This window comes from Amphibalanus amphitrite, unplaced genomic scaffold (assembly GCF_019059575.1).
Source record: "Amphibalanus amphitrite isolate SeventyFive unplaced genomic scaffold, NRLGWU_Aamphi_draft 000707F_arrow, whole genome shotgun sequence".
NCBI lineage: Eukaryota > Metazoa > Arthropoda > Thecostraca > Balanomorpha > Balanidae > Amphibalanus > Amphibalanus amphitrite.
Window position 1 is genome coordinate 199,530 of NW_024882201.1, and position 15,237 is coordinate 214,766.

Genomic DNA, 15,237 nt, shown 5'->3' on the forward strand with positions numbered 1-15,237 from the left:
TCATGCGTTCTGTCACATATATTCCGGTTTTTTCGAAAAATCTAAAACTTTTTGAAAAAAAATATAAAAATATAAATTTTGAATATTATTATATAAAATTTTCGAAATTTTTAAAATTTTGAAAATCCGAGATAGCAGTTTGATAGCGCGGTCAATTCTGAATCCTTTCATGCAAAGAAATTGGATCTAGCTTAAAAACTGAGCTCTTGGGAGCGATTGCCGTGGTTCAATGTTTTGCGTCGAAATCGGACGAACATGACGTCACTCTGACGTCATTTCCGGCCGACCTATGGTAGCTACGAAGTTTAAATTTTGACACAAGGTGTCAAATTGATGCAGCCAAAGGTACTGAAAGTTTGGCGTCGATACGTCAAGCGGTTTGGAAGTTATTGCAGAAAAACGGGAGGGGGGGCTATAAATAGCCCCCCCCCCAGTGGGGCGCGGGTTAAGGATTTTCAGCCATGTGTGTATCACAGGCGTCGCTACGAACAACTGATGTTTGAGGTCGGAAATACGGTCGTAGGGTCAAATACTACGTCCTACGCCTAGAATCTAGCGTTATCAGTGGTTGAACGTCGAAGTGTGCTTACCATTACCCCTCAGCCGATTTTTAAGCACGAGCGTAAAAATCTCGCAGAAATCGGCAAAGTTGTTCAAGTTCATGCTCGGTGTGTCGCATCAGGGTTAGGCGTTTTCGATTCATTGCCTATGTCACCGACTTCACCAACCACCCAAAAATACGAAATCCTTCATCGGTAACGGCCTCCTGTGCGAAATAGCATAGCGCTCAACTGAAGCAGCCACCACCCTCCTCAGGTAACACTCGCCGTGTCTCGTTATACCACCGTGTATTGCTGCGGCCCGCTGCCGAGGCGACTGTTAGCGATCACCGCCGATCCATTCACGGACCTCCCCCCCCCCACCCACCCGCGTGCTCCAACCACTCAGCAGAATAAGCTCCCGTCCGCGCATCGCGGCCGCTCCCGCCACCGCCCGCGCGCAGACACGCCGCCGCCAGCGCGCGCACCGCACGCCACCCGAAGCTAAGCTACGGCACAACAAAGCACGGCACGCTACCGCCGAACCCCGGACGTCACACACGTGACGTCACAGATACACACACAGACACACACACACACACGGACACCGTCGCTGCGTCCACCGCGGCGACACTCGGTCGCTGAAAGCTCGGCGGTGGATCAGATCCCCGGTGACCTCAGGCACTGGACAGGCACAGACACAGACTCTGGCAGTGGACAGGCGAGCTAGCCGGCCTCCGCCGCATCGTCCTCGTCATCGTCTTCGTCGACCACGCGCTTACGGCGCTTCTTGGCGGGCCCGCGGCCGCGCCTAGGCCGGACCTCCTCCTCGGGTTCGTCTGTGGAGGGCGGAGAAGGGTCAGACGACAGTCAGATAGCTTGAGTCGAACTAGCCGGAGAGAGAAGGGTCATTTAGGATGGAAGAAGAAAATGAAGACCGCTGCGGAAGCATCAGACGATAAGTGTCTCGGAATGACTTGACTGGCAGGTCACAAGACCCGACAGAACCAGTCCCGAAAATATTGTATCCTGAAGAATGGTGCTATAACAGAAAAAACCGCAACCCCGCTTAAAAACTCCCCTGAATTCATGTTAGCAGTGACGTGCAATTTTTATTGCTACCAGACACCGAAGCCAGAGGAGAGGAGTACAGAGGAGTCGCCCCCAACCGCCTGCCCCTCCACTTCCTTCCCTAGTTACTGACTGACCTGCGTCAGCGCTGGGCGGCTGGGCGAGGTACTGGTCGGCCTGGCGTCTCGCCGAGTGGTACACCCGCTCCAGAACGATACTGTCCTCGTAGATCAGCGACGATTCCTCGTTGTACTGCTGTGCGTTCTTACACATGAGCATAATGTCGCCGGCTAGATCGTCCAGATCGCCGTACTGGCGGCAGAGGCAGGTTAGAGGTCGGGTCACGCAAGGTCAGATGTCAGGTCAGTGCAGGTCAGACAAAAAAAAATTCGAGATTGGGACAGATTAGAGGTCAAAGCTTAGGTCAGGTCTTGGGGTATGGCAGTCAGAGTTCAGAGGTCTGTGCAAAGGTAGAAGGCAAGGGCAGGTCAGGGATCAAAATCCCAGGTCATATAAGGTAAGGGGTCGGATCAGATCAAAGATCAGGGCAGAGGAGAGGTTAGCAACTTTAGAAGACAGGACAGGTAAGTCTTTGGAGAGGGTTACGGGTCAAAGGCTGACCAGAAACCGGGCCAGGTCAGGTCACACCACAATAAAGTACCGCAGACAAGTGAGAAAAAAGCAAATGGTATAATAAATTACTTGGAAACCGATGGATTTTACCAATAGAAACAAAGGAGAATGCATTTTATGGATAACTTTAAAAAGTACTCTACTTATCCGAATGACCTTAAATCCTGCTCCACGAATGCTTTACTAGAAAAAACTGGTTTCGCGAGTAAAAGTCGTTTGAGAGCACGCCAAACGAACACTAATGTTGAAATAGCAAGCAGCTTGGTGCGGAAGCAAAGTGCATGATGTCAAATTTAACTACCTATTGATAAGCAAATGAGCGTCTATATTCCGACAGCAACTTCCTTGCATCGGCTCATGTGCTAACATTTGTAGCCAGACAGACTTCCTTCTTTCATCACCTTTAAGTGTCATGTCCCAGTCGTGTTACGACAAAAATACAAGACCCATTAATTATTAAACTACACAACAACCGAGGTTCAACACAACATACGAGGATGCAAAACCACCGTCAATTAAAGGGACCCTCCCACCTTAACATTAGTTTTGAGTTGAGATAGCCAAGTTTGCGGCCAGGCTCAGAAACCACCATTTATCCTGGTCGCTACCCCCGCAGCTTTATAGTGTTCAAGAAATTTCTTCCCTTTACTTGCAGGGTGGGACCAGCGTAGTCCCTATCTCTTAACACTAACGGACTCTGATGACGTCATCAAGCCCATTGACCGCGCGTTATAAAATAAAAGTCTTATATTTCAAAAACGGGTGAATATTTTTCGGTGAAATTTGGTAGATGTTCCTTTTCGCTCTTTCTGATTCACGGTACACCACTTTTATGCCTATTCATTAACTTTTTTAAGGTGGGAGGGTCCCTTTAAATCATCCTACCGCAGTGAGATAATAATAATTACCTCTCACTCTACCCGCGCCCGAACTCCCATCGCAACCATCCAACCTCAGACTAGAAACGCCGCCCGCTTTCATACAGCTCTGGTACTCCGGTAGAGACATCCGAGCGGCCGCCGCGAGCGTGCCTGGCCTCCCAGATAATCCCCGGGCCGGCTCACATTGCATAAACAGTCCCCACCGGCCGGGCCGGTATGGCCGCCGTGAGCCCCGCTTCCTGGCAGAGCCACCCCGGGCCGGGTCGGGTCGGGTCTGGTTCGACGGGTCTCTAACGCTGAGCGCCGGGCGTCGAGAGGCCGCCGGCCATCGAGAGCGACTCTGAACGCGCGCATGTAAATAAGGCTTAATATCCGGCTCAAGAGTTAGCGAAATCGATCGACAGCTAGCGAAACCGATCGCGTATTCCGAATGAAAGGTGAAGGCTTTTGAGAAAAGTGCCCAGGTGACATTTCAACTGCCGACGGATCCTAGATCTAGTTTGACAGGGTGTGTGATCCTTGGCTGAGCACTGAGAGCCTACTAAAGAGGTTTCCACTCCAAGGCTGAACACATTGATATTCCACGTAACGAAAAGCACAGAATGACTAGGAAAAGCAGCGGCTGACAAGAGAAACATACCTTGCTCTCGTCAATTTTGTGCACGATTCTCCGCACGTCCATTGGTTTGCGGATAACCTCGTAGTAATCGGGTAGCTCCTTACGAGAAGGCAGCTTGTAGAAAGGGTCGATCAACGCCCGGCCGTCATTGCTTGGGGAGAGAGAGAGAGAGCGGGTCAGGTCACAAATCTGATGTTAGATGTCAGGTCAGCTCACACTAACGCGATCAAAGATAAGTGGTTACTAAGTGATGCAACGGTGAGGAATGCGTATCTAGTCAATGTTAATTACAGCGCCCATTGTAAATGGTAACAGGTTTGCACGGACTGGACAGCAGCTGACTGGGATCTACTTTCATCAGAAGCTAGCACTGCCTTTAGTGGTCTGTGAAAGTATTAGTGGTCAGATAAGATAGCAATCGACCAGAACCTGGGTGTAGGCTGCTACCGAAATAAGTTTCCAACAAATTGCAGAGCTGCTGAAAGTTGACGTTAAAAATTACGCCGTTTAAGCTCGGAAAAAATATATCGTTGACTGTTATCTATCTTACAATCTAATCAATGCATCACTGGTCCCCCGAGACGATCAAACTCACGGGTCGGAGCAGTCGATGAGCGCCTGGATCAGCTTCCTCATGGCTTTGCGCATGCGCGGACTGACGACATGCACTCCGCTCGGCCGTCCGCGCTTCTTCTTGGGCTTCTCCTCGTCGTCCTCTCTGGTCCTCTTCCGGCCGGGTCCCGAGGAGCGCGCGGCGCCGCCGCTGCGCCGACCCTTCCTCTTGCCCGTGTCCTCTTCCTCCTCCTCGTCCTCGAGTATCTCGTTACCGTCCTCATCCACCGCCTGCAGTCGGAGGATACGGCCGGCTGTTAGATTCCCGACTGGTGAGAACGGTGGTGATCCGCTAGACGCATAGAAGATGCGTACCTACCATGACACTGCCACCATGAGACACTGGGCTGATCCCCGTAAGCAGCACATTTACAATGGCTAAAATGACGCAGACTAAACCTCCTTGTGGTTTTCACCTGTTGATAAAAACGCAGAGTGCTCAGTGTTTGATGCTAAGTCAGATCGTTGCTCCGCACTACAGGAATTAAATACAAGCCATTATCTCGCCAATCTTCCCTGCCAGCGATTCACCTCCCTCCCCTAATCCCGCCCAATATACCGTCTGCGGCACTCACCCCGATGGCTCTCAGCCAGTTGCGGTCGTTGAGCTGGTCCGAGTAATCCACCGTCTTCCTGGCCCGACTCCCCCTGCCGAACAAATCCTCCTTATCCTCCTCGGCTGTCAGCTCATCCAGCTCCGCCTCGTCCCTCACAAGCCAGTCAGGCAGCTCACTCTCTTCAATCAGCCGCGGTTTGCGCGCCGTGCCCAGTTTGGCCTCCTCCCTGCGCCGCTCCAGGTCGAGCTGTTGGTAAATCTGCAGTTCCTCCTCGTTCCGTGCGATCATCTGGTTCACCGTCTCCTCGTCTGGGACTTCGTTCTCCTCCTGGGGACAGTGAGGGAGGTGGTTATGATTTTTCACCTCCGGGTTGCGGCATTACGTTGATAAGCGGAAAAGAGAAAGGTTACGTGCCGCCCTCTTGTGTGTCATACGCTGTAGATTTGGGAAGAGAGCTGCTAATATTCACACATAGAATACGATAGACAAGTGCACGCTGACACGGCACCAGCTGGCCACCAGCCACAGCTTGTCCATCGGTCATCAGAGCTGGGGAGCAGACCCTCCTCCCTTCCCCTCCCAGTTGGCTACCAAGGACTAGCGGCGGATCCACCTACCTCCTCGTCCACCTCCTCATCCTGGAGGATGCTCTGCAGCATCTGACGCCGCTCGGTGCCCGTCGACTTCTGGTCAAACTTGCCCGCCTGGATCACCTTCTCGTCCATGTTCAGCTTATACCTGACGGTAGCGGCAGCGACGGTGTCAGTCAGATCAGGTGAAGCCAGAGGTTATCGTCGAAACGAGAAGAAATATCAGAGGAGGCCGCCGTTACCTTTCCGATAATGAAATATCATGGAAGTTACAATGTCCGATCACACCGCCAGACAAATCGATGACGAGGTTTGAGTTAGGTACCCGAATAGAATACAGTAATGCTACCATAATACTACGATTAGGAAGAAACGCACGCGCCCACAGAACGCTCGGATGGCGTATGAGTAAAGTGTCTGAAACAACAGCACCACCGAGTTAAAAAAAAAAAAAAAACGCTAGCAGTAAAACCTCTTCACAGCCTCAGAAACCCTATGAAACGGGACAGAAAAGAACAAAGAACAAGCCCAACGTAATGATCATGACTCACTTGGCGGCGGCCAGGATGCGCTCTTCCACCGAGTTGACGGCCATGAGTCGGATGACGCGCACCTCGTTCTTCTGACCGATACGGTGGGCGCGGTCCTGCGCCTGCAGATCCTGGTGCGGGTTCCAGTCCGAGTCGAAAATCACCACCGTGTCAGCCGTCTGGGAAACAGAGAGGGTGAAGACGTCATAACAATGGTCACTGGGTCTTACAGAGCATGGAGAACACACAACGTAACACCAGAATGACTCTTAACAGACATGAAGTCGGTATAATTCACCAGCTATGGGGCAGTAACTACCCCATAGCTGGTGAATTGTAGCCCCATAATAACAGTGTTATGGGGCTCGTTATGTTCGCAATAACGAGAGCTTATAGGGAGGAAGAGACTTGGCAACTACAACCGTATTGCAACACCAATCGACCGACCGAGTGGGCTCTTCCGTTAGGACGGCGAAGGTAGGACTCTCCACAGCACGCAGATTCCCCCACAGACCTGCAGGTTGAGTCCCAATCCTCCGGCTCGCGTGGACAGCATGAAGAGGAAGTACTCCGAGTCGGGCTGGTTGAAGGCCCGCAGCAGTTCGCCGCGCTCCTCCGCCTTGGTGGTTCCGTCCAGTCGCAGGTACCTGAAGGAGTAACAACATCGAATAAATACAGACAGAATGCATCACCTTCCGTCACTTGCACTAGACGCAGTTCAATGTAGCCAGCCTAAGAGCAAACATAGTCAGAATTATTGTCGTCGAGACAATAGTTTCGTTCCAACGAAGAAGAATGGAAATGGTAGGTATTTACTAGGAGAGAGCGAAAGATGTTGGCATTGGGACTATTTATTCATCAGTGTCATCCTGTACAAAGTATGTTGTCACTAAAACAATTAATCTAACATTGTATCCTGATGTTTTCGAGATTACAGGGAACCAGGAGGCCCCAGTTCAGCAACGACAGTAGGTACAACAGACTGAGTACTGACTTGTATCCCTTGTAGTTGAGGTAGTCCTCCATGATAGCCATCAGCTGCGTCATCTGGCAGAAGAGCAGCACCCGGTGGCCGCAGTGCTTCAGCTTGGGCAGGATCCGGTCCAGCAGCTCGAACTTGCCCGACGCACGGTACAGGTCAGGGCTGCAGGAAAGACAGCGGTTACGAACCAAGCCGATCTCTGTAGGGTAGACAACTGCGAGGTAGATAGCACCTAGTAGGATAGACAAAGGTAGCAACAAAACAGCGGAGAAAACAATAAAAGCGAGTCCGCAGGATCACAGCGAAGTTACCTCCGTACATGTCATGACCCAACATCGACTGTACCACCCGCAGCTCTACCCTGAACGTCTCCCTCTTTGCGCCACCCTTCGCCAAGATCACTCACCCGGTGACCACGTTGCCGGTGAAGCCGTGGTACTTGCAGTGCGCCTCCTCAATGTGCTGGAACATGAACGGGTGGTTGCACAGCTTCCTCAGCTGCATGATGGTGTTCATGAGAGCCTTGGAGCCTCCGCGGCCGCCACCGCTGGCTTTTCCCTCCGTCAACATGATGCCCTTGTTCTGCATATGTCGGTAGAGCAGGCGCTGCATGGCAGACATCTCACACTTGATGATGTACTCCACCTGAAACGGGAGCGATGGGCGTAAACACAGGCGGTACTGATAAGACTAACCATCACAAAGTCATCGAGGCAGCACAAACACTGCCATATCTACAAATTAGGCAAAGCCAGCGTCCGCCTTACCTTGTCGGGGAGCTGGGACTCGACCTCCTTTTTGAGCCGGCGGAGCAGGAAGGGCCGCAGCACCTTGTGCAGACGGCGGATGATGAGGATGGTCTCCTCCTCGTTCAGCTCCACCTGCGGCCGAAAATAGGAATCAATGGCCAAATAGACACTCTAGACAGGGGACAGGATGGTTCCACCAACACTCAAGGTCTAGGCCAAGACAAACACCTTGCAGGTGCCGGCAAACATGGTCGCGTCAAAATGCCAAAAACTGGTGCCATCTCGAAACACGTTTGCCTCCTCTTACAACCATGAACTCACATGAATCCCGTTAACATTACCCTTTGACCATACACCTAACATCAGCACGGGTGATCGATAACCGACTGGATAATATCCAGCGGGAAACGGCCGATAGCCGGCGAACGAGTGGGCGGCAGTCCGATACCCACCTTCTCTCCGGTCGTGGCAAACGGCGCGTTGAACCACTGCTCGAACGTGGACACCGCCTTGAAGATGGATGGCAGCAGGAAGTTGAGCAGCGACCACAGCTCGGGCAGCTTGTTCTGCAGCGGCGTGCCGGTCAGCAGCAGCCGATGCGGCGCGTTGTACGACGTGTTCAGCACAAACGTCAGCTTGCAGTGGTGGTTCTTCATTCGGTGACCCTCGTCGATGATCATGTACTTCCATCGGCTCTGAGGGCGCGCGTCACAAAGTCCCGTGAGCAGCGCTGATTGACACGCACGATAAATAACTTATCGCACGAATATTTTCGATGCATTTTTTTTTTATAAAAAACTAACGTCAAACAACCGAGACACAACAACAAAACCAGAGAGTAAATCCAAGCCGCTAACCACCCAACCATCACAATACCAGCAGAGATCCATCCACTAACCTTGGAGAGGGCCGCCTTGTCCCGGATGATGTACTCGTAGGTGGTGAGCAGCACGTTGAACTTGGACGCGCGCATCTGGTTCTGAATGTGCCGCCGAGCGGCCGGTGAGCCCTTGTAGGCGACCACGCGCACCGAGGGCGCCCACTTTTCGAACTCGAGCACCCAGTTGGAGAGGGTGGACAGCGGTAGAATGATGAGGTACGGCCCATTCACCTTCTTCTTCTCCATTAGGTAGGTGACGAGCGCGATCGTTTGAATCGTCTTGCCTAAACCCATCTCGTCAGCCAGAATGCCTGTTGACGGCGGGGGATGGTTGTGTTGTATGTGGTGGAAATGAGTGGCTGAATTGGTCCGTGAAGTTTTGGTGGACCGTGGACGAATTGCACGGCTATTGGAAAACGCATGTTGCTGAAGGCAGGACAGATGACGAAACAAGCTCCACACAGACAAATCATAATGATTTTGTGACGTCAAAAACGAACGTGAGAGGTGAAGGTACATAATATCACATCAAGCAAACGTGAAAGATATTGGAGTACAAGAATAATGGGAGCAAACATGATTTTCATGAAAAGCAGCCCACGTGAAAGTGATATCTATATAGTCATCCAACAAGCCAACAAAAATAAAACGAACACCAAAGTCAGAACAAAGCTGGATTTTCTGCACTTAAAAACGAATAAGCTGGTGCGTTGCAGACAACACTAACACAACAATCGCGACACCACACAGTTGCTTTTAACCACGGCGAAGGTAGCCCAACAGGCCATTGAAGCCAGTCGGTCACCTCTTCCGCGAGCATACCATTCAGGTTATTGTTGTAGAGTGAGACCAGCCACTCTAGACCCTTGATCTGGTACTCCTTGAGCTTTCCATTGACCATGATGGATGCCTGTTCGGTGACCGTTTCATGAATGGCGTGCGCGATACTGGTGAAAGACAGAGCACCCGTGTGAGCCACAGAGAGTCGGAGAGAGAGTGAGGGACGGAGGGGGCGCGCCGGCGCGGCGGCCGCCACATGCACCCGCAACGTACTACAGAGCCGGAGAGACAGACTGAAAAACTGACAGAGATGAAATGAGACAGAGTAGCTCAGCGAACGGAACACATGCTACTCTCTGAGAGAATGGCAAACTCACTACGGGTCCAGAGAGATCGAGTCCAGCAATCGATAACCAAAGAGAGAACCACTGAGAGGTAACAATGCATCGCTCTCGATCGGGGTCTATCTCGCCGCACTACGGTAGTTTCGGACATTACCGGGACCGGGGCGGGCGAGGGAGGGGACGGGGCAGGGGGATGGGTCTGTCCGTACCTGTAATAGTTGGCCTCCCCCTCAGCCTTTTTATACTCGTCGTCGACGGCGTGGGTCTTGACGGTGGTCTCGCTCGTCCCCTCTCCTCCGTCCTTCTCCCCCTCTTCTCCGGCCTTCTCCTCCTCCGTGGCTCCTTCCTCTCCGGCTTCCTCATCGTCGTCCAGGTTCTGATCGGGCACCACGTCCCAGCCCGGGTGGGCCGCCAGCCACGCCTGGCAGCAAATTACACACGTCAGTCAAACGACACAACACGGCTCACCACGTCCCAGCCCGGGTGGGCCGCCAGCCAGGCCTGACGGCACGGGGAACGTTATATCACAGCCTACCACATCCCAGCCCGGGTGGGCCGCTAGCCAGGCCTGAAGGCACGGCAAACATTACAACAGGACCCATCAGGATCTAACCCGTCCCAGCCCGGGCGGGTCGCCAGCCAGATCTGAAGACACGCTAAACGTTTAACACAATCCAGCCCGTGCCACGGCGCGCCAGCTAGGCTGAGCCACTATTCACATCCTGATGGGGAGACAAGGGTCGAAAAGCGGCACTCAGAATACCTATTGCACAGCAGCTGCTGCTGCGCTTGAAATCAATGACACAGCCTAGCGCACCCCTGTTAGCTCACCTGTAGCTCGTGAGCCAGCGGGGCCTGCTCGCCGGCCAGCGTCAGACCGCTCTCCGTGTTGGTCACAATGACCCTCTGCTGGCTGGGATCCCCCTCGGTACGGGCTCGGGCGTGCTCTAGTTTCTTACGGCGCAGCTCCGCCTGGAACAGGAAGTTCACATGGGGGTGGGCTCGGTCAGACAAGGTGCAGAATGAAGCAGCGGGTAGGGAGGGAATCAAGCAAAAAAAGCTAAAGACGACTTTTCCATGTTTATCTATCGCCTCCATAAAACGTCACAAAAATGCCTACGCTATCAAATCCATCTTAAGTCCAAGATATGCGCTACCTCTTGTCTAACACCTTATTTTCTATGGAACATCTTCAACAAAGAGATAAAAAACGCATCGCGCACAAATTGTCTACCTAAATACTGAGCGTCATGTCACAATGAATTTCAGCAGGCACCCCAAGCATCTGAATAATTCGGCAGCAACTATCGGCCTACCTTGTGCTGTTTGACCATCTCTGTGAGGTTGGCGATGTACTCGTCCGTCTGCTGCAGCAGCAGCGCCAGACGCTTGTCCTTCTTCTGGTCGATCAGCTTGCGGTAGCCCTCCTCGTCCTCGGCCATGAGGCGGCGCATGCGCTCCTTCTCGATACGCTCCTGCTCCTTCTGTTTCTCGCGCTCCGTGTTGGCGTGGTGTACCTGGACGGCGCGGTTCAGCTTCTGCAGTCGCAACTGGCCGGCCTTGTGGAACTCGCGCAGCTCCTTGCCGTGCTGCAGCACCGCCGCCAGGTACTCCTGTGCAACGGGGAGAGCGGTTGCAAGTTCAGAAATACTTACTAATACCATGATAATGAAGCCAGAAATTAAGCACGTTGCTTAAAATGACTAACTTCTGTTGCCTGTATGACAGAGGCCACCCAGTATCCTACCAATCATAATTTGGTAACGTGAAACGTCAACCTCTACGAGACCGCTCGGACGCCGACGAGTCTGTTACTCACCATGTGTTTCTGTCGTTTTTTCTTCTCGGCCTCATATCGCTGTTGTTTTTCCAGCTTCTCCGTGATGCGGGCCTCGCGCAGACCCTGACGCTTCTTACGTTTGTAGGCAGTCAGATTTGTGGCAGTCTCCAGAGTGGCATCGCGTCGGGTCATCTCCAGTACCTGAGCGGAGGCCAGCGGGACAGAGGTCAGCAGAGATTACGAAACTTCATCAAGCTGGCGAGAGCAGCTATATCAGATGTAATGGAAAAGCAAGGAGACGATATAATCCCAAATGCCCGAACGTAAGCCGGTAAACCTGTTTGTTGAATCGCGGAACTGTGAACCAAATCCAGTTCATAGTTAACACATAATATCAACTCCATCGTGAGGGAAGATCATCCACTAATGATACTCAACCTACAACACAACCAGCTGTTTCTTGACGAGCTAGCAAATTCAACAGTAAAGTTTGTCCATTTTCCTATTCCTCCTCTATTATCTCATACCTCCTGTCGGAGCTGTCTCTGGAAGTTGAGCAGCCGCAGCGCGCGCAGCTCGATCTGAGAGCGCATGCGCACATCATCCGGCAGCTGCTCCCCGGGCAGCAGGCTCAGCTGGTTAATACGTAGGGAGATGCGCTCGGCCAGGCGAGTCTCCCGCTCGTCCAGCAGTAGTAGAGGGTCCAGCCCGCTCGGACGACGCACGGGGGTCACCTGGAGGGGGGAGGCATGGGAGTCAAGTCTGGGATAAGGGCACCAAGCTGAAGGAGGGCAGCAGCGGGGAGACAGCATGGTAATGAAGAAATAAGACAATGAAAACAGTGATCTCCTGCGGCACATAAAAGCAGTGAGAATGCGGAACTAAACTGTGAGTGAATGACTGCTAATGCTATCGACTTCACGTGATAGATCGTTTCCGTGCTTTCCGAATCGTGATACATTTGCGTAATATCTGCTTAATCAAATCAAAGCAATGTTTTCAGCAAGAATATGCACATGGACGCAGCGTCCAGCCGTCTCGGCTAAACGGAACTTCGACATTAGGCAGCCCCGTGCTCACCCGGTTCTGTTTGAGCGGCTGCATGGTTCCGTGCGGCTGCGGCTGGGCCGGCGGCGGTACCTGGGCCGGTCCTGCTGTCGGCACAGCGGCGGCCGCGGGCCCGGCCGGCCCGGCGGGCGGCCCCTGAGCGCGCGGCACGGCGCCGGGGGACGGAGCGGCGGGCGGCGCCGGCGGCGGTCCGCCAGCGGCCGGCGGGGCGGTCAGCGGAGGGCCGGACGGCCGCGACACAGCCGCCCCCGCCGCCGGTCGGCCGCCACCGTACCCACCCAGCTGGGGTGGCGTCTGCGGAGGAGCCGCCGGCCGCTGTGGAGACGGCTGCTCGGCCTGACGCTTACCTGCGGGACAGACATGGCTTGGGATGAACACGCGGTTGTACATACATAGAAGAACTAAAACACCTCCTAGAAAATGTCACAGGAAGGTAGCAAAATCGAGACAGAATGATAATGACGTCGTGCTAGAACAAATTTGGTGTAACACACATGACATCAGCAGAAAATGGCTTACTGATAAAAGTAATTAACACAATGAAACTTATAAAAATGACGAGAAAGCTGCGCGCCCCCTTCCTCGTCACCACTCCTCCCACCCCAATCGCCACCTCACCTGCGATGGCCAGGTTCAGGTAGTTGCTCGGTATCGGCTGGTTACAGAGCAGCAGTCGGTACGCCATGATCTGCGCCTTCAGCTGCTGCAGCTGCGGCTGCTGGAACACGCTGGCCGAGGCTCGGTCCGGACCCGGGGACGGTCGGCCGTCTCCCGTCCCGGCAGCGGCGGACGGCGGCGGCGCCCGGTACCCGTTGGGCGACTGCTGGGCGGCCTGAGGCGGCTGCTGCTGGGGCTGCTGACCCATCTGAGGCGCGGGCTGATGCTGCTGGTGCTGAGACATTGCCTGCTGAGCCATCGGCTGCTGTTGTGACATGGATTGTTGTGAGATGGGTTGCTGCTGTGACATGATGGGCTGTTGTGACATTGATACAGCCTGCTGGGGCATGCTGTGTTGGACCATGGTCTGGTGTTGCGACGTCGGCAGTTGAGACATTGGCTGCTGTTGTGACATTGACGGCATCTGCTGCTGTGGCAGGGACTGCTGCTGATGCTGCTGGTGCTGCATGTGTTGTGACATCTGTTGGGGGCTCATGTGCTGCTGCTGCTGCTGTTGCTGATGTTGCTGTAAACAAAACGAAAAACGAGAGTCAGCTCCGCGCAGCACAAATGCATAATCAATATACAATACACATGATCGCTTGCAGCTCTTCAGTGATCCTGCGACAGCCCCGGCCTCCCTCATCAGCCTCGGCAGTTCTTTCATTTATCAGTGGTCCCACTAACAGTCTCTGCTACCTCTCAGCAAGCCCCTCGCCAGTCTGTCACCGCCTCAAGGACCCAGAGCGTGCCTACCTGGCTCTGCAGCTGTTTGGCACGCATGGCCAGCAGCTGTGCGTAGTGCGGGTCCTCCTGCAGTCCCCGCTCCTCCATGTTGGTAATGGCCGCGTGCAGGGCGCCCAGACTGTACTCCCCCGGCGCGCTCTGCTCCTGGTCCGACTGACCGGCCGGCGGACCGGCCGCCGCGGCCGCCGGCCGGCCCGGCGCGAAGTGCTGTCCTCCCGAGTAGTGGTGGGCGGGGCCGGCCGGCGCCGGCAGGTGCGGCAGGCTGGTGGCCGGGGCTGCCGGCGGGGTCATCCCGGCCGACTGGTGGTGCGCGCCCGGTCCGGACGGGTGCAGGGAGTGAGCCGGGTCACCGCCCGGGGACAGGTGCTGGGGCAGGCCGGACGGGGACGGGTGCTGCAGGCTGCCGTAACCGCCGTCTGAAAACGGATACATACATGTAAAAAATATTCCAACACGAGCGACATGCAAAGAGCTTTCAATGTTTAAAGACCAGCAAGCACGCATTTTATTTAAACTAGACTATCGCTTTAATTAGCAAACCAACCATTTAAAAAAAACTGAAGTGAATTATCTACAAAAGAAATGTAAACGATATCGAATAAGAATGCTTTAGGGCGACAGAGTGAATCATATCATGTATTTTCACGTAAGAATTGGCCCGGCAATCCGACCATGCTTACCAGAGCCTTGCTGAAATCCTCCGGTTTGCTGCTGCTGCTGCTGCTGCTGGGCCATCTGCCAGTGGTGCTGCTGGCTGGCCATGCTCGGGTACTGCTGGGCCAGCGGCGGCCCGGGCCCGGCCTGGTGCTGTATGCCCCGGGGCAGACCGACGCCGTGCGGGGTGGGCACGGCCCCGGACGGCGAGACTGAGGATCGCTGGTCGGACATCACCGACCGTCACTCTGCCAGAGTCACGGCAACAAGCGGGAGTCAATAAACCAGCCAGTCACAGGAGAGGCGGGAATTACCTACTAAATCTTCCAAGTTCCAGTCATGGGAGAGGAGGGAGAAGTAATAAATCTGGGGCATCCTTTTGATGTACCTATTCCATGAAAATTTCAGTTCTCAGTTTTCTCAGGTCAGGTCACCAGGTCACAAAAATTGGTGCAAGGTCAGGGTTCAATTGGACAGTTGGAGGACTGAATCAGTATTCTGTAATCAGCCTGGCGACTCAGGCATCATTCAAATGTCAAATTCATTATTTAAATAAATCAAATT

The 15,237-nt window shown here is 53.7% G+C and overlaps 1 protein-coding gene across 2 annotated transcripts; it reads right to left on the reverse strand.

Annotated features, from left to right (window-relative positions):
* Window positions 1-831: 831 nt before the first annotated feature.
* Window positions 832-14,939, reverse strand: LOC122364925 (transcription activator BRG1-like). 2 transcript variants are annotated; one of them, XM_043335736.1, is made up of 23 exons: window positions 14,700-14,939; window positions 14,029-14,435; window positions 13,234-13,798; window positions 12,628-12,962; window positions 12,075-12,281; window positions 11,587-11,748; window positions 11,084-11,380; window positions 10,599-10,739; window positions 9,977-10,188; window positions 9,466-9,590; window positions 8,662-8,954; window positions 8,216-8,458; window positions 7,782-7,895; window positions 7,421-7,659; window positions 7,027-7,176; window positions 6,547-6,679; window positions 6,054-6,211; window positions 5,530-5,650; window positions 4,931-5,239; window positions 4,339-4,586; window positions 3,765-3,894; window positions 1,748-1,922; window positions 832-1,378 (listed from the first exon to the last, which is right to left on the reverse strand). In XM_043335736.1, exons 1-23 carry the CDS (start codon window positions 14,905-14,907, stop codon window positions 1,266-1,268), a joined length of 5,085 nt encoding a protein of 1,694 aa, XP_043191671.1. In that variant the 5' UTR covers window positions 14,908-14,939; the 3' UTR covers window positions 832-1,265. The 2 variants fall into 2 exon arrangements, with proteins under 2 accessions (XP_043191671.1, XP_043191670.1); XM_043335735.1 differs by having other exon boundaries at window positions 10,599-10,745.
* Between the last annotated feature and the right edge of the window lie 298 nt (window positions 14,940-15,237).